Below are 23,659 nucleotides of genomic sequence, written 5' to 3' on the forward strand. Positions count from 1 at the left end.
CCCTTTAAATAAAAAACCCAAACATTTTTAGTACTGGTGTGGAGCGTGTTGTTGCCAGATTTCAGCAAACAATGGCATTAGGACAAGTCTTTATTGTTTATAGAACTATTGTAGAATGTGAATTGTGTCTGAGCCGCAGGCAGATTGTGAGAATGATGGGAAACACTGTGGGATCCATGGCCGTCACTTGTACGAGGATTTCTACCAATTATCTCTCAAGCAGCAGCTGCTAAAATCCCGGCCGTTAGAATTACAGGGGCTCAATGGAGGAATCTAAAGGAGCCACTGAGTCTCCATACATCAAAGCTCAAGTATAAGGTTCTGAATGGCTGAAGACGGAGATAAGAGACGAGAGGGACGAACACACACGTCATTTTATTCATTCCATGCTACAACATACAGCAGATGAGATCCTGTCTGCACTCAGTGACTACGTATCGGGGTGACATAGAGGACGTACATCATCGGGCAGGACGAGAGCGCTCTGTGTGCTGTACGTCACGGCCATTAGCCTGGAGGCCAGCCCAGCTGACGTCCCCCCAGAACATGCAGGTGAAGGTGGTAGACAGACTGGCCGCCATCTGGCCCTTCATTTACCACCAGACGGTAGCCGTTCGTCAGACCCAGATCAGCAGCACATTTCTTGCCAACGATCATCAGATGTCCCAGGAGCTGGAAAGAGGCAAATGGAGAGATAGTTCAGATTCTTCACCAAGTAAGAGAACCAGAGAGCACTTTATACGGACAGAACACCGGTGTACAGAACGCCCATCCAATCCCTACCAATCATAGCCAGAGAGCACTCTATACGGACAGAACACCGGTGTACAGAACGCCCATCCAATCCCTACCAATCATAACCAGAGAGCACTCTATACGGACAGAACACTGGTGTACAGAGCGCCCGTCTAATCCCTACCAATCATAGCCAGAGAGGTTCTATACGGACAGAACCCCGGTGTACAGAACGCCCATCCAATCCCTACCAATCATAGCCAGAGAGGACTCTATACGGACAGAACACTGGTGTACAGAACGCCCATCCAATCCCTACCAATCATAGCCAGAGAGCACTCTATACGGACAGAACACCGGTGTACAGAACGCCCATCCAATCCCTACCAATCATAACCAGAGAGCACTCTATACGGACAGAACACTGGTGTACAGAGCGCCCGTCTAATCCCTACCAATCATAGCCAGAGAGGTTCTATACGGACAGAACCCCGGTGTACAGAACGCCCATCCAATCCCTACCAATCATAGCCAGAGAGGACTCTATACGGACAGAACACTGGTGTACAGAACGCCCATCCAATCCCTACCAATTATAGCCAGAGAGCACTCTATACGGACAGAACACTGGTGTACAGAGCGCCCGTCTAATCCCTACCAATCATAGCCAGAGAGGTTCTATACGGACAGAACACCGGTGTACAGAACGCCCATCCAATCCCTACCAATCATAACCAGAGAGCACTCTATACGGACAGAACACTGGTGTACAGAGCGCCCGTCTAATCCCTACCAATCATAGCCAGAGAGGTTCTATACGGACAGAACACCGGTGTACAGAACGCCCATCCAATCCCTACCAATCATAGCCAGAGAGGACTCTATACGGACAGAACCCCGGTGTACAGAACGCCCATCCAATCCCTACCAATCATAGCCAGAGAGCACTCTATACGGACAGAACCCCGGTATACAGAACGCCCATCTAATCCCTACCAATCATAGCCAGAGAGCACTCTATACGGACAGAACGCCCATCCAATCCCTACCAATCATAGCCAGAGAGCACTCTATACGGACAGAACCCCGGTGTACAGAACGCCCATCCAATCCCTACCAATCATAGCCAGAGAGGACTCTATACGGACAGAACCCCGGTATACAGAACGCCCATCCAATCCCTACCAATCACAGCCAGAGAGGACTCTATACGGACAGAACACCGGTGTACAGAACGCCTGTCTAATCCCTACCAATCATAGCCAGAGAGGACTCTATACGGACAGAACCCCGGTATACAGAACGCCCATCTAATCCCTACCAATCATAACCAGAGAGCACTCTATACGGACAGAACACTGGTGTACAGAACGCCCGTCCAATCCCTACCAATTATAGCCAGAGAGGACTCTATACGGACAGAACTCTGGTGTACAGAACGCCCATCCAATCCCTACCAATCATAGCCAGAGAGGACTCTATACAGACAGAACCCTGGTGTACAGAACGCCCATCCAATCCCTACCAATCATAGCCAGAGAGGACTGTATACAGACAGAACCCTGGTGTACAGAACATACAAGCCAATCCCAACTGATCACAACCAGAGAGGACTCTATACGGACAGAACTCTGGTGTACAGAACGCCCATCCAATCCCTACCAATCATAGCCAGAGAGGACTGTATACGGACAGAACACCGGTGTACAGAACGCCCATCCAATCCCTACCAATCATAACCAGAGAGGACTCTATACGGACAGAACCCCGGTATACAGAACGCCCATCCAATCCCTACCAATCACAGCCAGAGAGGACTCTATACGGACAGAACACCGTGTACAGAACGCCCATCTAATCCCTACCAATCATAGCCAGAGAGGACTCTATACGGACAGACTCTATACGGACAGAACACCGGTGTACAGAACGCCTGTCTAATCCCTACCAATCATAGCCAGAGAGGACTCTATACGGACAGAACCCCGGTATACAGAACGCCCATCTAATCCCTACCAATCATAACCAGAGAGCACTCTATACGGACAGAACACTGGTGTACAGAACGCCCGTCCAATCCCTACCAATTATAGCCAGAGAGGACTCTATACGGACAGAACTCTGGTGTACAGAACGCCCATCCAATCCCTACCAATCATAGCCAGAGAGGACTCTATACAGACAGAACCCCGGTGTACAGAACGCCCATCCAATCCCTACCAATCATAGCCAGAGAGGACTGTATACAGACAGAACCCTGGTGTACAGAACATACAAGCCAATCCCAACTGATCACAACCAGAGAGGACTCTATACGGACAGAACCCCTATATACGGAACGCCCGAGCCAATCCTTACTGATCATAGCCAGAGAGGACTCTATACGGACAGAACCCTGGTGTACAGAACGCCTGGGCCAATGCCTGCCAATCACAGATCACCTCATCCATCTTGTGTCAGCGCAGTTTGTAGATACCAGCCACAACATTTGCTGAGTCTTCACTTGGCATCACAAGACACTGATTACCATACAGAGAATCACCTGATCATTTCCACCATGTTAGGAGCAAAAACCAGTGAAAATATTATAACAGCAAAAAACATTGTTTTTAATAAAAATTATAATATGAATAAGGGTATGTTCACACAGTGGGTAAAACTATATAAACAAAAGAGCCCCAAAATACTCTTTTCCAGACAGCTTTTTATTTTCTGATTATACATTGTAGATAATGACGCAGCAGCCGTCCTGTCAGGCCGGGGTTCAGGGACGTCTCTTGGCTATACATGTTCCATTACGGTCAGTCGCACTTTCATTCTCCCCCCATGTACATGAATATGGAGAGGTAAGCCGCAGCCAGACAGCTCTGGCACAGGATTATCCTTTCCAAAACAAAAGAGTCCATCAGCAAAATCCAAGCATGCCTGACCCTTCTCTGAACCCAATCAGAGGCCGTTATATACAGAGTCAGGGACTCCCCTCTATACTGGGGCTCTCAACAGAACTGTGGCTGATAACTGGCGCGGAGCAATCTGCGTTGCTGGCTATTTTAACTCTTTAAATGGCAGTTCTGACAGTGACAATTAAAAAGGGTCCAGGAAAAGGGGGAGGGGGATGAATCATCCCATGATGCAATCGCAGGAAGCCAATCCGCTGTAGAGGCAGACCAGGTCCTCTGCTTCACCAGGGATGCTGCCATGGCTCAGTCTTTAGCAACTAAGTGCCGAGATCATTGATCAATGCAGTATATATGTACTACATTGATCCCTATAAGCAATCAGGGTATTGCTCATAGGAGTCCCCTGGGAAACTATAAAAGTGTAATAAAGTTTTTTTAATATATAAATCCATCCCATAATAAAGTTTAAATCACTCCCCCCCCCTTTCCTGATTTTTCAATAAAAGAATGTAAAAACATATTTACTATCACCGTGTCCGGAATCACCCAAACTATGTAACTCTCACATTCCTGATCTTGCACAGTAAATAACATAAGCGCATCCCGTGCCAGAAAAAAAAAGAATAGTAAGTGATCAAAGAGTCGCAGATACGCAAGTTACCGATAAAGAAGAACATATCAATTCTATCAGATGGGACCCTGCAGGCCGACACAGGAATGGATGGGGGCAGTATTACAGCGCGGAGGTGTACAACACGCACAGGATCGCTGTATATGGATTTTTAAAAGGATAAAAACAAGATGAATAAGCAAAGTAGGCGCCCTATTACACGGAGCGATATTCTGCAGGTTATCAGGCCGAATTGGGCGATTATCACTCTGTGTAATAGATACAATGATCATCGACTGATTGTGTCTTTATGTCCAGACCCAAAACATCGTCCGCCGATCGCGCGTCGCTATTTGTAATATCTAACGTGCGACCAACAACTGAATAAACTGTTCTACATCACCTCTCCGCGCTCCCGTCTTCTCCTGCTCTCACTCCCGGCACCGCAGCCTGACGGCGCCCCTCCATCCGCTCCGCCAATCACTGGGACCGCTCTAAAGCTGCAGCTGTCGGCGAGGAGGCAGAGGGCATATATATATATATATATATATATATATATATATACATATACATACATCCTTTTGCTAAAGGATCACCGAGTGGTGTAATCTAGCAGATTGGTGTTCGGGCCGCCATCGCCCTGTTTATTAGGCTGCTTCTCTGTCTGGATTCTGTAGCTCTGGCAATCCCTCCCGCGTAACTCTGATCCCATCCGCTATACACAGAACAGACTCGTGTTCCTTTGCTTTCACTTAAATCTTGATGTAATAAAGGCCATTTGTTCCTATCGTCTCCAGCAGATACGCAGCAGTATGATTTATGCTCCGGATAAGCACACACCGTCTTCCTAGCTGTGCGTTTCTGCTTCTGCTTTAAACAGAAGACATGAAAGTGAATGTGTCCCCCGCTATCTGTACGGCTGGAGGCGATGGATCCTCCATGGGCTGGAAGACACCACAGATAAATCAATATCACAACAAGCTTTTACTTACAGCTTCATCAGCGGGATCGGCTTCTGAGACGCGGCTAATGGCCTTCTTAGGCACCACTAAGAAATGCGTCGGCGCTTGTGGAGAGATATCGTGGAAGGCGATGCACTACAAAGGAAGAGAAATCAAGAGACATTAAATAATGATACAAACCCGAGGCGGCCGGCGCTCATACAAGAGAGAACTGAAGGTTAGGAGGGAAGGGAGCGGCTCCGGAGTGGAAGAGGCTAGCCTGTAAACCGATAGAGTGACTACACCAGATCATAAAGGTCATAACCCCCCCCCCCAGTATCTATTGTAGGTAACAAACATAAGGAAGAAAAAAACACCAACAAAAACACACAAAGCAATGGGAAATGCAGGAATACTCCTCCTGTGCAGGTGAACGGGCGGCACATCACTATAACGGGTGACTACTTTATAACAGGAAGAGGTGGGAGCCCCGGTAACTGCAGGAAAGACGGGAACACGGGCTAAACCAGAGCACAGTCCCCTCAGGATAGGAGGCTCTCCCAGAGGACGGACCCCACATGGTATGATGGGATGTATCCTCCGTACACATGGTATGATGGGATGTATCCTCAGTACACATGGTATGATGGGATGTATCTTCAGTACACATGGTATGATGGGATGTATCCTCCGTACACATGGTATGATGGGATGTATCCTCCGTACACATGGTATGATGGGATGTATCCTCAGTACACATGGTATGATGGGATGTATCTTCAGTACACATGGTATGATGGGATGTATCCTCCGTACACATGGTATGATGGGATGTATCCTCCGTACACATGGTATGATGGGATGTATCCTCAGTACACATGGTATGATGGGATGTATCCTCAGTACACATGGTATGATGGGATGTATCCTCAGTACACATGGTATGATGGGATGTATCCTCAGTACACATGGTATGATGGGATGTATCCTCAGTACACATGGTATGATGGGATGTATCCTCCGTACACATGGTATGATGGGATGTATCCTCCGTACACATGGTATGATGGGATGTATCCTCAGTACACATGGTATGATGGGATGTATCCTCAGTACACATGGTATGATGGGATGGGATGTATCCTCCGTACACATGGTATGATGGGATGTATCCTCCGTACACATGGTATGATGGGATGTATCCTCCGTACACATGGTATGATGGGATGTATCCTCAGTACACATGGTATGATGGGATGTATCCTCAGTACACATGGTATGATGGGATGTATCCTCAGCAGGGGCGGACCTACCGCCGTAGCAGCCGTAGCGGCCGCTACGGGGCCCCTGGCACCAGGGGGCCCGTGGCCTGGGCCCCCCAGAGCTGACTGTCTGAAGCACCCGGGGGCCGAGCGGGCCTCCCGGGTGTTAAGTGTCGTGATTGACAGCGCGAGAAACCATAGGCTTCCCGCGCTGTCAATCACTCTTGTGACCGCAAGCAGCGTTTTGCTTGCGATCACAAGAGTTTCCGCCCGGCCCCCGCCCGATGTGCAGCTCCCTGCCGAAGTCCCGGGCAGCGCCATCATTGAGCGCCGCGGCGGCTGGGACTTCCGTTTTGCGTTCCCTGTACAGGAAGTCCCAGCCACCGGGGCGCAGCCTGAGCTCAGTGATGGCGCTGCCTGGGACTTCAGCAGGGAGCGGCTTATTGGTCGGAGGAAGAGAGAAGAGGAGACCGGCGACCGACGGGGGAGCGTGTGGTTAGGTGAGTTGTATTTTGTTTATTTTTATCAGAGGGGAACACTGGGGGCTATATGGGGGCTGAGGATGCACAACACTGGGGGCTATATGGGGATGGGGATGCACAATACTGGGGGCTATATGGGGGCTGGGGATGCACAATACTGGGGGCTATATGGGGGCTGAGGATGCACAATACTGGGGGCTATGTGGGGGCTGGGGATGCACAATACTGGGGGCTATGTGGGGGAGGGGATGCACAATACTGGGGGCTATGTGGGGAAGGGGAGGCACAATACTGGGGGCTATGTGGGGAAGGGGATGCACAATACTGGGGGCTATGTGGGGAAGGGGATGCACAATACTGGGGGCTATGTGGGGCTGGGGATGCACAATACTGGGGGCTATGTGGGGAAGGGGATGGACAATACTGGGGGCTATGTGGGGGCTGGGGATGCACAATACTGGGGGCTATGTGGGGGCTGGGGATGCACAACACTGGGGGCTATGTGGGGGCTGGGGATGCACAATACTGGGGGCTATGTGGGGAAGGGGATGCACATTACTGGGGGCTATGTGGGGGGATGCACAATACTAGGGTCATCTCTAAGAGGACTACACAGAAGTAATCTCGGCTCTCCAGCTGTTGCAAAACTACAGCTTTAGCTGTCCAGGCATGATGGGAGTTGTAGTTTTGCAACAGCTGGAGAGTCGAGGTTCCCTACCCCTGATATAGGTGATGCACATGGGGCCATCTATACGGAGCACTGAACAAGGGGCAATCTATAAGCTGTCTACACAGAGGGGGGCATATACTATAAGGGATATATATATATATATATATATATATATATATATATATATATATATATATATATATATATATATATATGTTCCTATACAAGGAGTCAGGGCTACTCACTGAAAGAGGGTACAAAGGGGCCATTACAGATGTGCAGTTTGTATACAGATGAGGATGGTGTCAGTGTGAGGAGCCTAATATGTCTGTGGATTCGTGGCTCGGAGAAGTTCTCATAACAGCCCAGGACAGATGGAGAAGATGATGAAAAGGGAAGAACTCCGATCAGAGAAGACGTCCCCTGTGAGTCACCTGATGTAACTGCACTGTAATTTATATGGTGTACAGAACCTGTGTAGATCTGGGTGTGTTGATGGCGTAGTGGTCGGTCAGGGGTGGGGGTGGATTTGGGGTGGGGGGGCCCCAATCAAAGGTTTGCTATGGGGCCCAGCCATTTCTAGTTACGCCCCTGATCCTCAGTACACATGGTATGATGGGATGTATCCTCCGTACACATGGTATGATGGGATGTATCCTCAGTACACATGGTATGATGGGATGTATCCTCAGTACACATGGTATGATGGGATGTATCCTCAGTACACATGGTATGATGGGATGTATCCTCAGTACACATGGTATGATGGGATGTATCCTCAGTACACATGGTATGATGGGATGTATCCTCCGTACACATGGTATGATGGGATGTATCCTCAGTACACATGGTATGATGGGATGTATCCTCCGTACACATGGTATGATGGGATGTATCCTCAGTACACATGGTATGATGGGATGTATCCTCCGTACACATGGTATGATGGGATGTATCCTCAGTACACATGGTATGATGGGATGTATCCTCCGTACACATGGTATGATGGGATGTATCCTCAGTACACATGGTATGATGGGATGTATCCTCAGTACACATGGTATGATGGGATGTATCCTCAGTACACATGGTATGATGGGATGTATCCTCCGTACACATGGTATGATGGGATGTATCCTCAGTACACATGGTATGATGGGATGTATCCTCCGTACACATGGTATGATGGGATGTATCCTCAGTACACATGGTATGATGGGATGTATCCTCAGTACACATGGTATGATGGGATGTATCCTCCGTACACATGGTATGATGGGATGTATCCTCCGTACACATGGTATGATGGGATGTATCCTCAGTACACATGGTATGATGGGATGTATCCTCAGTACACATGGTATGATGGGATGTATCCTCAGTACACATGGTATGATGGGATGTATCCTCAGTACACATGGTATGATGGGATGTATCCTCAGTACACATGGTATGATGGGATGTATCCTCCGTACACATGGTATGATGGGATGTATCCTCAGTACACATGGTATGATGGGATGTATCCTCCGTACACATAGTATGATGGGATGTATCCTCCGTACACATGGTATGATGGGATGGGATGTATCCTCAGTACACATGGTATGATGGGATGTATCCTCAGTACACATGGTATGATGGGATGTATCCTCAGTACACATGGTATGATGGGATGTATCCTCAGTACACATGGTATGATGGGATGGTAGTGATGTATCCTCAGTACACATGGGCGTTTATACAGTCAGCGCATTATATCCGTACAGTACATGATATCACCCCCTTCTTCTGTACGGGATATTGTTGCTGCATTATTTTAGCTCTCTGAACACAATGAAGACTCCAGAATCCGGCAGATTGAGTCTGCGCCAGGGGACGAGTCTAGGGGGGGTGTTATAGACTGGGGCTTTATATACGGCTGGGGGTTGGGTGTTTATTATAGACTGGGGCTTTATTTACATCTGGGGGGGGTTATTATAGACTGGGGCTTTATATACAGCTGGGGGGTGGGGTTATTATAGACTGGGGCTTTATATACTGCTGGGGGGTTATTATAGACTGGGGCTTTATATACTGCTGGGGGGTTATTATAGACTGGTGCTTTATATACTGCTGGGGGGTTATTATAGACTAGTGCTTTATATACTGCTAAGGGGTTATTATAGACTGGGGCTTTATATACTGCTAAGGAGTTATTATAGACTGGGGCTTTATATACTGCTGGGGGGTATTATAGACTGGGGCTTTATATACTGCTGGGGGGTATTATAGACTGGGGCTTTATATACTGCTGGGGGGTTATTATAGACTGGTGCTTTATATACTACTGGGGGGTTATTATAGACTGGGGCTTTATATACTGCTGGGGGGTATTATAGACTGGGGCTTTATATACTGCTGGGGGGTTATTATAGACTGGGGCTTTATATACTGCTGGGGGTTATTATAGACTGGTGTTTTATATACTGCTGGGGGGTTATTATAGACTAGTGCTTTATATACTGCTGGGGGTTATTATAGACTAGTGCTTTATATACTGCTGGGGGTTATTATAGACTGGTGCTTTATATACTGCTGGGGGGTTATTATAGACTAGTGCTTTATATACTGCTGGGGGTTATTATAGACTGGGGCTTTATATACTGCTGGGGGGGGGTTGTTATTATAGACTGGGGCTTTATATACTACTGGGGGGGTTATTATAGACTGGGGCTTTATATACTGCGGGGGGGGGGGGGTTATTATAGACTGGTGCTTTATATACTACTGGGGAGGTTATTATAGACTGGGGCTTTATATACTGCTGGGGGGTTATTATAGACTGGTGCTTTATATACTGCTGGGGGTTATTATAGACTGGGGCTTTATATACTGCTGGGGGGGTTATTATAGACTAGGGCTTTATATACTGCTGGGGGGGTTATTATAGATAGGTGCTTTATATACTGCTAGGGGGTTTTATAGACTGGGGCTTTATATACTGCTAGGGGGTTTTATAGACTGGGGCTTTATATACTGCTAGGGGGTTTTATAGACTGGGGCTTTATATACTGCTGGGGGGGTTATTATAGACTGGGGCTTTATATACTACTGGGAGGTTATTATAGACTGGGGCTTTATATACTGCTGGGGGGTTATTATAGACTGGGGCTTTATATACTGCTGGTGGGTTATTATAGACTGGGGCTTTATATACTGCTGGGGGGTTATTATAGACTGGGGCTTTATATACTACTGGGAGGTGATTATAGACTGGGGCTTTATATACTGCTGGGGGGGGTTGTTATTATAGACTGGTGCTTTATATACTGCTGGGGGTTATTATAGACTGGGGCTTTATATACTGCTGGGGGGTTATTATAGACTGGGGCTTTATATACTGCTGGGGGGTTATTATAGACTGGGGCTTTATATACTGCTGGGGGGTTATTATAGACTGGGGCTTTATATACTGCTGGGGGGTTATTATAGACTGGTGCTTTATATACTACTGGGGGGGTTATTATAGACTGGGGCTTTATATACTACTGGGGGGGGTTATTATGGACTGGGGCTTTATATACTACTGGGGGTTATTATAGACTGGTGCTTTATATACTGCTGGGGGTAATTATAGACTGGGGCTTTATATACTACTGGGGGGGTTATTATAGACTGGGGCTTTATATACTACTGGGGGGTTATTATAGACTGGGGCTTTATATACTGCTGGGGGGGGGGTTATTATAGACTGGGGCTTTATATACTACTGGAAGGTTATTATAGACTGGTGCTTTATATACTGCTGGGGGGTTATTATAGACTGGTGCTTTATATACTGCGGGGGGGGGGGGTTATTATAGACTGGTGCTTTATATACTGCTGGGGGTTATTATAGACTGGGGCTTTATATACTGCTGGGGGGTTATTATAGACTGGGGCTTTATATACTGCTGGGGGGGTTTATAGACTGGGGCTTTATATACTGCTGGGGGGTTATTATAGACTGGTGCTTTATATACTGCTGGGGGGGTTATTATAGACTGGTGCTTTATATACTGCTGGGGATATTATAGGCTGGTGCTTTATATACTGCTGGGGGGTTATTATAGACTGGGGCTTTATATACTGCTGGGGGGGTTATTATAGACTAGGGCTTTTTATACTGCTGGGGGTTATTATAGACTGGTGCTTTATATACTGCTGGGGGGGGGTTATTATAGACTGGTGCTTTATATACTGCTGGGGGAGGTTATTATAGACTGGGGCTTTATATACTGCTGGGGGGTTATTATAGACTGGGGCTTTATATACTGCTGGGGGGTTATTATAGACTGGTGCTTTATATACTACTGGGGGGGTTATTATAGACTGGAGCTTTATATACTGCTGGGCGGTTATTATAGACTGGTGCTTTATATACTGCTGGGGGGTTATTATAGACTAGGGCTTTATATACTGCTGGGGGTTATTATAGACTGGTGCTTTATATACTGCTGGGGGTTATTATGGACTGGTGCTTTATAAACTGCTGGGAGGTTATTATAGACTAGTGCTTTATATACTGCGGGGGGGGGGGTTATTATAGACTGGGGCTTTATATACTACTCGGGGGGTTATTATAGACTGGGGCTTTATATACTGCTGGGGGGGGGTTGTTATTATAGACTGGGGCTTTATATACTGCTGGGGGGTTATTATAGACTGGGGCTTTATATACTGCTGGGGGGGTTGTTATTATAGACTGGGGCTTTATATACTACTGGAGGGTTATTATAGACTGGGGCTTTATATACTACTGGGAGGTGATTATAGACTGGGGCTTTATATACTGCTGGGGGGTTATTATAGACTGGTGCTTTATATACTGCTGGGGGGGTTATTATAGACTGGGGCTTTATATACTACTGGGGGGGGTTATTATAGACTGGTGCTTTATATACTACTGGAGGGTTATTATAGACTGGTGCTTTATATACTGCTGGGGGGGTTACTATAGACTGGGGCTTTATATACTGCTGGGGGGGTTACTATAGACTGGGGCTTTATATACTGCTGGGGGGTTATTATAGACTGGTGCTTTATATACTGCTGGGGGTTATTATAGACTGGTGCTTTATATACTGCTGGGGGTTATTATAGACTGGTGCTTTATATACTGCTGGGGGGGTTATTATAGACTGGTGCTTTATATACCGCTGGGGGGTTATTATAGACTGGGGCTTTATATACTACTGGAGGGTTATTATAGACTGGGGCTTTATATACTACTGGGAGGTGATTATAGACTGGGGCTTTATATACTGCTGGGGGGTTATTATAGACTGGTGCTTTATATACTGCTGGGGGGTTATTATAGACTGGGGCTTTATATACTGCTGGGGGGTTATTATAGACTGGGGCTTTATATACTGCTGGGGGGTTATTATAGACTGGGGCTTTATATACTGCTGGGGGGTTATTATAGACTGGGGCTTTATATACTGCTGGGGGGGTTGTTATTATAGACTGGGGCTTTATATACTACTGGAGGGTTATTATAGACTGGGGCTTTATATACTACTGGGAGGTGATTATAGACTGGGGCTTTATATACTACTGGGGGGGGTTATTATAGACTGGTGCTTTATATACTACTGGAGGGTTATTATAGACTGGTGCTTTATATACTGCTGGGGGGGTTACTATAGACTGGGGCTTTATATACTGCTGGGGGGTTATTATAGACTGGTGCTTTATATACTGCTGGGGGGTTATTATAGACTGGTGCTTTATATACTGCTGGGGGGTTATTATAGACTGGTGCTTTATATACTGCTGGGGGGGTTATTATAGACTGGTGCTTTATATACCGCTGGGGGGTTATTATAGACTGGGGCTTTATATACTACTGGAGGGTTATTATAGACTGGGGCTTTATATACTACTGGGAGGTGATTATAGACTGGGGCTTTATATACTGCTGGGGGGGGTTGTTATTATAGACTGGTGCTTTATATACTGCTGGGGGGTTATTATAGACTGGGGCTTTATATACTGCTGGGGGGTTATTATAGACTGGGGCTTTATATACTGCTGGGGGGTTATTATAGACTGGGGCTTTATATACTGCTGGGGGGTTATTATAGACTGGGGCTTTATATACTGCTGGGGGGTTATTATAGACTGGTGCTTTATATACTGCTGGGGGGTTATTATAGACTGGTGCTTTATATACTGCTGGGGGGTTATTATAGACTGGTGCTTTATATACTGCTGGGGGGGTTATTATAGACTAGGGCTTTATATACTGCTGGGGGTTATTATAGACTGGTGCTTTATATACTGCTGGGGGGGGTTATTATAGACTGGTGCTTTATATACTGCTGGGGGGTATTATAGACTGGGGCTTTATATACTGCTGGGGGGGGGTTATTATAGACTGGTGCTTTATATACTGCTGGGGGGTATTATAGACTGGTGCTTTAAATACTGCTGGGGGGTTATATAGACTGGGGCTTTATATACTGCTGGGGGGTTATTATAGACTGGTGCTTTATATACTGCTGGGGGTTATTATAGACTGGTGCTTTATATACTGCGGGGGGGGGGGGGGTTATTATAGACTGGTGCTTTATATACTACTGGGGAGGTTATTATAGACTGGTGCTTTATATACTGCTGGGGGTTATTATAGACTGGTGCTTTATATACTGCGGGGGGGGGGTTATTATAGACTGGTGCTTTATATACTACTGGGGAGGTTATTATAGACTGGTGCTTTATATACTGCTGGGGGGTTATTATAGACTGGTGCTTTATATACTGCTGGGGGTGTTACTATAGACTGGGGCTTTATATACTGCTGGGGGGGTTACTATAGACTGGGGCTTTATATACTGCTGGGGGGGGTTATTATAGACTGGGGCTTTATATACTGCTGGGGGGTTATTATAGACTGGGGCTTTATATACTGCTGGGGGGTTATTATAGACTGGGGCTTTATATACTGCTGGGGGGTTTATTATAGACTGGTGCTTTATATACTGCTGGGGGGTTATTACAGACTGGTGCTTTATATACTGCTGGGGGGGGTTATTATAGACTGGTGCTTTATATACTGCTGGGGGGTTATTACAGACTGGTGCTTTATATACTGCTGGGGGGGGTTATTATAGACTGGTGCTTTATATACTGCTGGGGGGTTATTATAGACTGGTGCTTTATATACTGCTGGGGGGTTATTATAGACTGGTGCTTTATATACTGCTGGGGGGTTATTATAGACTGGTGCTTTATATACTGCTGGGGGGTTATTATAGACTGGTGCTTTATATACTGCTGGGGGTTATTATAGACTGGTGCTTTATATACTGCTGGGGGGGTTATTATAGACTGGTGCTTTATATACTGCTGGGGGGTTATTATAGACTGGGGCTTTATATACTGCTGGGGGGTTATTATAGACTGGGGCTTTATATACTGCTGGTGGGTTTATTATAGACTGGTGCTTTATATACTGCTGGGGGGTTATTATAGACTAGGGCTTTATATACTGCTGGGGGGGGTTATTATAGACTGGTGCTTTATATACTGCTGGGGGGTTATTATAGACTGGTGCTTTATATACTGCTGGGGGTTATTATAGACTGGTGCTTTATATACTGCTGGGGGTTATTATAGACTGGTGCTTTATATACTGCTGGGGGTTATTATAGACTGGTGCTTTATATACTGCTGGGGGGTTATTATAGACTGGTGCTTTATATACTGCTGGGGGGTTATTATAGACTGGTGCTTTATATACTGCTGGGGGTTATTATAGACTGGTGCTTTATATACTGCTGGGGGGTTATTATAGACTGGTGCTTTATATACTGCTGGGGGGTTATTATAGACTGGTGCTTAATATACCACTGTGGGGGTTATATAGACTGGTGCTGGGAGTTGTAGTTCTGCCACAGATTACAGACCAGTCCAGATGATGCTGATGCACAGGTGTATTATGGGGGATTCTAGCCCCGCCCCAGTAATGTAATACAGATTATTAATAGACACAGCGATAATCCCCGGGCAGACCACGTGTTCCTGTCACCCCCGCCCCCCGGACTCCTCGTGCACACGGCTGCTCCGCCACGTACTTGTTCATCCTCATAGAAGACGTTGGCCGGGATTTCCTTGCGGATTATTTTCCCGAATATAGTGTCACCGCCGGGACGGGCCGCCTGCGCTCTGCTGATCTCATCCGCCATGGCTGCAGCCCGGGTGACTGACAGGACAGGGGGCGTGGCTTATGGGGTGACGGACAGCTCATAAACCGGCGCCTGAGTGTCGCGAGCCATTGACGTCTCCTGGAACGCAGACAGCGGCCATGTTGGAATAGGGAAGGCCTGTGGGGAAGATTCATTTATTTCCCGGTTCAAAAATGGCGTCTTAAGAATCGCGGATGGGAAGCAGGAGGGGCGTGGCCGGATAACGGTACTGTGATTGGTCAGACGTGAAGAGACCTGGAGTTGTATGACCTGGTGGAGGATGTGGGGAGTATGGATGGCAGAATGAAGGTGAGTGGTGTCTGCGGGGGTATGGGCTCATGTGTGTCCAGTATGTTACATTATATACACAGCAGAAGGGGGCGCTGTGTACTCCTCTAGTCTATGTATATTGAGGAGAAGAGGGTGTTGTGTACATATATAGAAGTTACTCGGTGTATACTGTGCCCCTCCACCTCCTCTGTGTATACTGTGCCCCTCCTCCTACTATGTATATACTGTGCCCCTCCTCCTCCTCTGTGTATACTGTGCCCCCTCTCCTCCTCCTCTGTGTATACTGTGCCCCTCCTCCTACTATGTATATACTGTGCCCCTCCTCCTCCTCTGTGTATACTGTGCCCCCTCTCCTCCTCCTCCTCCTATGTATATACTGTGCCCCCTCTCCTCCTATGTGTATACTGTGCCCCCTCTCCTCCTCCTCCTCTGTGTATACTGTGCCCCCTCCCCTCCTCCTCCTCTGTGTATACTGTGCCCCCTCCCCTCCTCCTCCTCTGTGTATACTGTGCTCCTTCTCCTCCTCCTCCTATGTATATACTGTGCCCCTCCTCCTACTATGTATATACTGTGCCCCTCCTCCTCCTCTGTGTATACTGTGCCCCCTCTCCTCCTCCTCCTCCTATGTATATACTGTGCCCCCTCTCCTCCTATGTGTATACTGTGCCCCCTCTCCTCCTCCTCCTCTGTGTATACTGTGCCCCCTCCCCTCCTCCTCCTCTGTGTATACTGTGCCCCCTCTCCTCCTTCTCCTCTGTGTATACTGTGCCCCCTCCCCTCCTCCCCCTCCCCTCCTCCCCCTCTGTGTATACTGTGCCCCTCCTCCCCCTCTGTGTATACTGTGCCCCTCCTCCCCCTCTGTGTATACTGTGCCCCTCCTCCTCCTCTGTGTATACTGTGCCCCTCCTCCCCCTCTGTGTATACTGTGCCCCTCCTCCTCCACTGTGTATACTGTGCCCCCTCTTCTCCTCCTCCTCTGTGTATACTGTGCCCCCTCTCCTCCTCTGTGTATACTGTGCCCCCTCTTCTCCTCCTCCTCTGTGTATACTGTGCCCCCTCTTCTCCTCCTCCTCTGTGTATACTGTGCCCCCTCTCCTCCTCCTCCTCTGTGTATACTGTGCCCCCTCTCCTCCTCCTCCTCTGTGTATACTGTGCCCCCTCTCCTCCTCCTCCTCTGTGTATACTGTGCCCCCTCTTCTCCTCCTCCTCTGTGTATACTGTGCCCCCTCTCCTCCTCCTCCTCTGTGTATACTGTGCCCCCTCTCCTCCTCCTCCTCTGTGTATACTGTGCCCCCTCTCCTCCTCCTCCTATGTATATACTGAGCCCCCTCTCCTCCTCCTCCTATGTATATACTGTGCCCCCTCTCCTCCTCCTCCTCTGTGTATACTGTGCCCCTCCTCCTCCTCCTCTGTGTATACTGTGCCCCCTCTCCTCCTCCTCCTATGTATATACTGTGCCCCCTCTCCTCCTCCTCCTCTGTGTATACTGTGCCCCCTCTCCTCCTCCTCCTATGTATATACTGTGCCCCCTCTCCTCCTCCTTCTCTGTGTATACTGTGCCCCCTCTCCTCCTCTGTGTATACTGTGCCCCTCCTTCTCCTCCTCTGTGTATACTGTGCCCCCTCTCCTCCTCCTCCTCTGTGTATACTGTGCCCCCTCTCCTCCTCCTCCTCTGTGTATACTGTGCCCCCTCTCCTCCTCCTCCTCTGTGTATACTGTGCCCCTCCTCCTCCTCCTATGTATATACTGTGCCCCCTCCCCTCCTCCCCCTCTGTGTATACTGTGCCCCTCCTCCTCCTCTGTGTATACTGTGACCCCTCTCCTCCTCCTCCTCCTCTGTGTATACTGTGCCCCCTCTCCTCCTCCTCCTCCTCCTCTGTGTATACTGTGCCCCCTCTCCTCCTCCTCCTCCTCTGTGTATACTGTGCCCCCTCTCCTCCTCCTCCTCCTCTGTGTATACTGTGCCCCCTCTCCTCCTCCTCCTCCTCCTCTGTGTATACTGTGCCCCTCTCCTCCTCCTCCTCCTCTGTGTATACTGTGCCCCCTCTCCTCCTCCTCCTCCTCTGTGTATACTGTGCCCCCTCTCCTCCTCCTCCTCCTCTGTGTATACTGTGCCCCCTCTCCTCCTCCTCCTCCTCTGTGTATACTGTGCCCCCTCTCCTCCTCCTCCTCCTATGTGTATACTGTGCCCCCTCTCCTCCTCCTCCTCCTCTGTGTATACTGTGCCCCCTCTCCTCCTCCTCCTCCTCTGTGTATACTGTGCCCCCTCTCCTCCTCCTCCTCCTCTGTGTATACTGTGCCCCCTCTCCTCCTCCTCCTCCTCTGTGTATACTGTGCCCCCTCTCCTCCTCCTCCTCCTCTGTGTATACTGTGCCCCCTCTCCTCCTCCTCCTCCTCTGTGTATACTGTGCCCCCTCTCCTCCTCCTCCTCCTCTGTGTATACTGTGCCCCCTCTCCTCCTCCTCTGTGTATACTGTGCCCCCTCTCCTCCTCCTCCTCCTCCTCTGTGTATACTGTGCCCCCTCTCCTCCTCCTCCTCTGTGTATACTGTGCCCCCTCTCCTCCTCCTCCTCTGTGTATACTGTGCCCCCTCTCCTCCTCCTCTGTGTATACTGTGCCCCCTCTCCTCCTCCTCCTCTGTGTATACTGTGCCCCCTCTCCTCCTCCTCCTATCTATATACTGTGCCCCCTCTCCTCCTCCTCCTATCTATATACTGTGCCCCCTCTCCTCCTATGTATATACTGTGCCCCCTCTCCTCCTCCTCCTCGTCCTCCTATCTATATACTGTGCTCCCTCTCCTCCTCCTCCTATGTATATACTGTGCTCCCTCTCCTCCTCCTCCTATCTATATACTGTGCTCCCTCTCCTCCTCCTCCTATGTATATACTGTGCCCCCTCTCCTCCTCCTCGTCCTCCTCCTATCTATATACTGTGCCTCCTCTCCTCCTATGTATATACTGTGCCCCCTCTCCTCCTCCTCCTCTGTGTATACTGTGCCCCTCCTTCTCCTCCTCTGTGTATACTGTGCCCCTCCTCCTCATATGTATATACTGTGCCCCTCCTCCTCATATGTATATACTGTGCCCCTCCTCCTCATATGTATATACTGTGCCTCCTCTCCTCCTATGTATATACTGTGCTCCCTCTCCTCCTATCTATATACTGTGCTCCCTCTCCTCCTCCTATGTATATACTGTGCCCCCTTTCCTCCTCCCCCTGGGTGTATACTGTGAAGCACAGGGACCCCTTACACATGTTGTTGGTTGGAGCCATCCTGATTGTTCTTCTGTCATTTCAGGTTCTGAAGCTTTTTAAAACTCTTCACAGAACAAGACAACACGTCTTCCAGAACGATGTGCGGGCGTTAGACGGTGAGTGTTACCGATTATTCCCCCCCTCAGGTGTCCTCAGAATAAAGAGAAAGTTATAGTAAGGTCACATAGGTCAAATGTCCCCCCGACCCCAACATCCCCATAAACTATCGCCCACCATGTAGTGAGCAGCAATATCTCCAATATTGGGAACACAATGTCCGTCTTCCTCAGCAGCTTAGGGAGGGATCTTCCAGCAGTGACACCCCTTTCTTCAGCTGACTGACATGTCTGACGTTAAAGGACAGGAGCGGCTGATGTAGTGTTACCTGGCGGCAGGCCTGCAGTACAGGAGCGGCTGATGTAGTGTTACCTGGCGGCAGGCCTGCAGTACAGGAGCGGCTGATGCAGTGTTACCTGGCGGTCAGGCCTGTAGTATACCACGTGCTGATGTAGTGTTACCTGGCGGTCAGGCCTGCAGTATAGGAGCTGCTGATGTAGTGTTACCTGGCGGTCAGGTCTGCAGTACAGGAGCGGCTGATGTAGTGTTAGCTGGCGGCTGGGCCTGTAGTATAGGAGCGGCTGATGTAGTGTTACCTGGCGGCAGGCCTGCAGTACAGGAGCTGCTGATGTAGTGTTACCTGGCGGCAGGCCTGCAGTACAGGAGCGGCTGATGTAGTGTTACCTGGCGGCAGGCCTGCAGTACAGGAGCGGCTGATGTAGTGTTACCTGGCGGTCAGGCCTGTAGTACAGGAGCGGCTGATGTAGTGTTACCTGGCGGTCAGGCCTGTAGTACAGGAGCGGCTGATGTAGTGTTACCTGGCGGCAGGCCTGCAGTACAGGAGCGGCTGATGTAGTGTTACCTGGCGGCAGGCCTGCAGTACAGGAGCTGCTGATGTAGTGTTACCTGGCGGCAGGCCTGCAGTACAGGAGCGGCTGATGTAGTGTTACCTGGCGGTCAGGCCTGTAGTACAGAGCTGCTGATGTAGTGTTAGCTGGCGGCTGGGCCTGTAGTATAGGAGCGGCTGATGTAGTGTTACCTGGCGGCAGGCCTGCAGTACAGGAGCGGCTGATGTAGTGTTACCTGGCGGCAGGCATGCAGTACAGGAGCGGCTGATGTAGTGTTACCTGGCGGCAGGCCTGCAGTACAGGAGCGGCTGATGTAGTGTTACCTGGCGGTCAGGCCTGTAGTACAGAGCTGCTGATGTAGTGTTACCTGGCGGCTGGGCCTGTAGTATAGGAGCGGCTGATGTAGTGTTACCTGGCGGCAGGCCTGCAGTACAGGAGCGGCTGATGTAGTGTTACCTGGCGGTCAGGCCTGCAGTACAGGAGCTGCTGATGTAGTGTTACCTGGCGGCTGGGCCTGTAGTATAGGAGCGGCTGATGTAGTGTTACCTGGCGGTCAGGCTTGTAGTATAGGAGCTGCTGATGCAGTGTTACCTGGCGGTCGGGCCTGCAGTATACCAGGTGCTGATGTAGTGTTACCTGGTGGTCAGGCCTGCAGTACAGGAGCTGCTGATGTAGTGTTACCTGGCGGTCAGGCCTGCAGTATAGGAGCTGCTGATGTAGTGTTACCTGGCGGTCAGGCCTGTAGTATAGGAGCGGCTGATGTAGTGTTACCTGGCAGTCAGGCCTGTAGTATAGGAGCGGCTGATGTAGTGTTACCTGGCAGTCAGGCCTGTAGTATAGGAGCGGCTGATGTAGTGTTACCTGGCGGCTGGGCCTGTAGTATACCAGGTGCTGATGTAGTGTTACCTGGCGGCAGGCCTGCAGTACAGGAGCGGCTGATGTAGTGTCACCTGCCGGCTGAGCCTGTAGTATACCACGTGCTGATGTAGAGTTACCTGGCAGCAAGGCCTGTAGTATAGGAGCGGCTGATGTAGTGTTACCTGGCGGTCAGGCCTGTAGTATAGGAGCGGCTGATGTAGTGTTACCTGGCGGTCAGGCCTGTAGTATAGGAGCGGCTGATGTAGTGTTACCTGACGGTCAGGCCTGCAGTATAGGAGCTGCTGATGCAGTGTTACCTGGCGGTCAGGCCTGCAGTACAGGAGCGGCTGATGTAGTGTCACCCGGCGGCTGAGCCTGTAGTATACCACGTGCTGATGTAGAGTTACCTGGCAGCAAGGCCTGTAGTATAGGAGCGGCTGATGTAGTGTTACCTGGCGGCCAGGCCTGGAGTATAGGAGCTGCTGATGTAGTGTCACCCGGCGGCTGAGCCTGTAGTATACCACGTGCTGATGTAGTGTTACCTGGCGGTCAGGCCTGCAGTATAGGAGCTGCTGATGCAGTGTTATCTGGCGGCTAGGCCTGCAGTATAGGAGCTGCTGATGCAGTGTTACCTGGCGGTCAGGCCTGCAGTATAGGAGCTGCTGATGCAGTGTTACCTGGCGGTCAGGCCTGCAGTATAGGAGCTGCTGATGCAGTGTTACCTGGCGGTCAGGCCTGCAGTGTATCAGCGCTGATACTTAGCAGTTTCTAATTCTATGACCTCCACGTGCCGATCACATAGGGGCTCCTCCATCTCAATAAAATATATGAAGCTTCTTTAGTTTATTCCTGTTCTGTTTTATTTTTTTTAAGCTGCCAGACAGAAAATCAATGAAGAATTCCGGAAAAACAAAAGTGAGCGTTCTCCTGAGAAGATAACGGAGGTGAGGAACCCCGACCTTCTAGCCTAGAAGACATTGCAGATGGTGGAGTGTCAGATAGGAGGACAGAGCCATCCTGGGAGGGGCACATTATCCAGATTCTCTCTGCCACGCTCAGCATCCTGGCGTGGATGTTTTCAGCGGATGGGCGGTGATGTTTTCAGCGGATGGGCGCGCCATGTTTTCAGCGGATGGGCGCGCCATGTTTTCAGCGGATGGGCGCGCAATGTTTTCAGCGGATGGGCGCGCCATGTTTTCAGCGGATGGGCGCGCAATGTTTTCAGCGGATGGGCGGTGATGTTTTCAGCGGATGGGCGGTGATGTTTTGAGCAGCTGGGCGTGCGATATTTTCAGCGGATAAACGCAGCGACGTTTCAGCACAATCCACAATAAATCTGCATGTAACTCCTTCAGGTCCGGCAGCAGAATAGTTGCAGTTTCACCTCCCGTGGATCTGAGCATCTTGCGCTGTTTAACAGCTTTTTTTTTTTTTTTTTTTAACCTCTTTGTAGCTCTTGAAAATTGGACAAGACGTTGAACTTTTGCTCCGGACAACGGTCATCCAAGGTGTGCACACCGACTCCAACACAATAGGTAAGAGCTGAGTCTCAGAGAGTATAGGGTCGGGTTCACACATCGCATAGTCCAAAGCAAATAACTAGGGTATAACTATAGTCATTGACTATATCCATGTTTTCCAGACAACCTTAGGGCTTTATCCAAGTTCAGCCGCCGCCGCTAATCAAATGTTGAAAGTTCTGGTTCTGATCGACCCGAACCCGAACCCGGTTCACTCATCTCTAATGATGAACTAATTTCACTGGTTTCTGTTTTGTTGCAGTTCTGCAGCCACGGGACGAGGTCCTCCTAGATAATATTCCCTACTGTGACGCCCCCAATAAGTGACGCCCCCTGCTGTTGGTTTTAACCATTTTATCGCCGTTATTTTAGTGTTTGGTTTCTCCTTTTCGGGGAGAGGCTTTGTTTCCTGACTGCACATGTGGAAACCTTGTACAGTAGATTTAGATGGAGACATCCTCCTCCTCCTCCTCCTCCTCCTCCTCCTCCTCTCCATCCCTGTAAGGCTCCAGGCTTTTATATTTTGGTCTCCAGGATCGTTCTGTAAATTATTGTATTGTGAATAAAATACTTTTATTGACTTGTCGCTTTCATCCGGCTCTCCTTTATGCCGTCATACGTCTGACTCTTACAGCTTTTGTCTACATAAAATTCCATAAAATAGCGGAAGCCAAGAAACAGGAGAGGAAAGACAGTACTTAGTGCCCGTCTTATTATGCACGGGCAGTCGGTGTCCTCCGGGCAGTCGGTGTCCTCCAGGCATATAGACTCCTTGGTGTTCTGTAATGTGGCTGCTCTGCTTCTCGGGACGCCTCACCGCTGTAATGTTCAGCTCGCTTACTGCAGGGTGATGGGGCTGACCATACGGAACAGAATAGCAGCCGGACCTGTCGGCATCCTGTGGCTCTATTCATTGACATAATGGGCCCCCTGGTGCTCACAGCCCATGGGCAGCCGGGACGGGGTCTTTCCAGCAGGCGCAGTGATAAGACGTCATCGTAACTGCTGGAGGATCC

The 23,659-nt window shown here is 49.2% G+C and overlaps 2 protein-coding genes across 2 annotated transcripts; one reads left to right on the forward strand and one right to left on the reverse strand.

Moving 5' to 3' along the window:
• Nucleotides 1-356: 356 nt before the first annotated feature.
• On the reverse strand, nucleotides 357-15,854 carry HINT1 (histidine triad nucleotide binding protein 1). The gene is made up of 3 exons (XM_069963939.1): nucleotides 15,703-15,854; nucleotides 5,238-5,342; nucleotides 357-672 (listed from the first exon to the last, which is right to left on the reverse strand). The coding sequence occupies exons 1-3, from the start codon at nucleotides 15,811-15,813 to the stop codon at nucleotides 508-510; spliced, it is 381 nt and encodes a 126-aa protein (XP_069820040.1). The 5' UTR covers nucleotides 15,814-15,854; the 3' UTR covers nucleotides 357-507.
• Nucleotides 15,711-23,223, forward strand: LYRM7 (LYR motif containing 7). The gene is made up of 5 exons (XM_069963940.1): nucleotides 15,711-16,122; nucleotides 19,404-19,476; nucleotides 21,997-22,067; nucleotides 22,577-22,658; nucleotides 22,906-23,223. The coding sequence occupies exons 1-5, from the start codon at nucleotides 16,105-16,107 to the stop codon at nucleotides 22,968-22,970; spliced, it is 309 nt and encodes a 102-aa protein (XP_069820041.1). The 5' UTR covers nucleotides 15,711-16,104; the 3' UTR covers nucleotides 22,971-23,223.
• Nucleotides 23,224-23,659: the final 436 nt, after the last annotated feature.

The sequence above is a fragment of the Dendropsophus ebraccatus genome, chromosome 3 (assembly GCF_027789765.1).
Source record: "Dendropsophus ebraccatus isolate aDenEbr1 chromosome 3, aDenEbr1.pat, whole genome shotgun sequence".
Taxonomy (NCBI): domain Eukaryota; kingdom Metazoa; phylum Chordata; class Amphibia; order Anura; family Hylidae; genus Dendropsophus; species Dendropsophus ebraccatus.

Bases quoted from the DNA above. Each gene is read 5' to 3' on its own strand.
- LYRM7 (XM_069963940.1), top strand. The intron at 19,477-21,996 runs GTGAGTGTTACC...ATTTTTTTTAAG, and splicing joins CGATGTGCGGGCGTTAGACG to CTGCCAGACAGAAAATCAAT. The intron at 22,659-22,905 runs GTAAGAGCTGAG...GTTTTGTTGCAG, and splicing joins CACCGACTCCAACACAATAG to TTCTGCAGCCACGGGACGAG.
- HINT1 (XM_069963939.1), bottom strand. From the start codon at position 15,813: ATGGCGGATGAGATCAGCAGAGCGCAGGCGGCCCGTCCCGGCGGTGAC. The intron at 5,343-15,702 runs GTACGTGGCGGA...CTTCCTTTGTAG, and splicing joins TCTTCTATGAGGATGAACAA to TGCATCGCCTTCCACGATAT. The intron at 673-5,237 runs GTAAGTAAAAGC...GCCTCTTTCCAG, and splicing joins CCGATCCCGCTGATGAAGCT to CTCCTGGGACATCTGATGAT.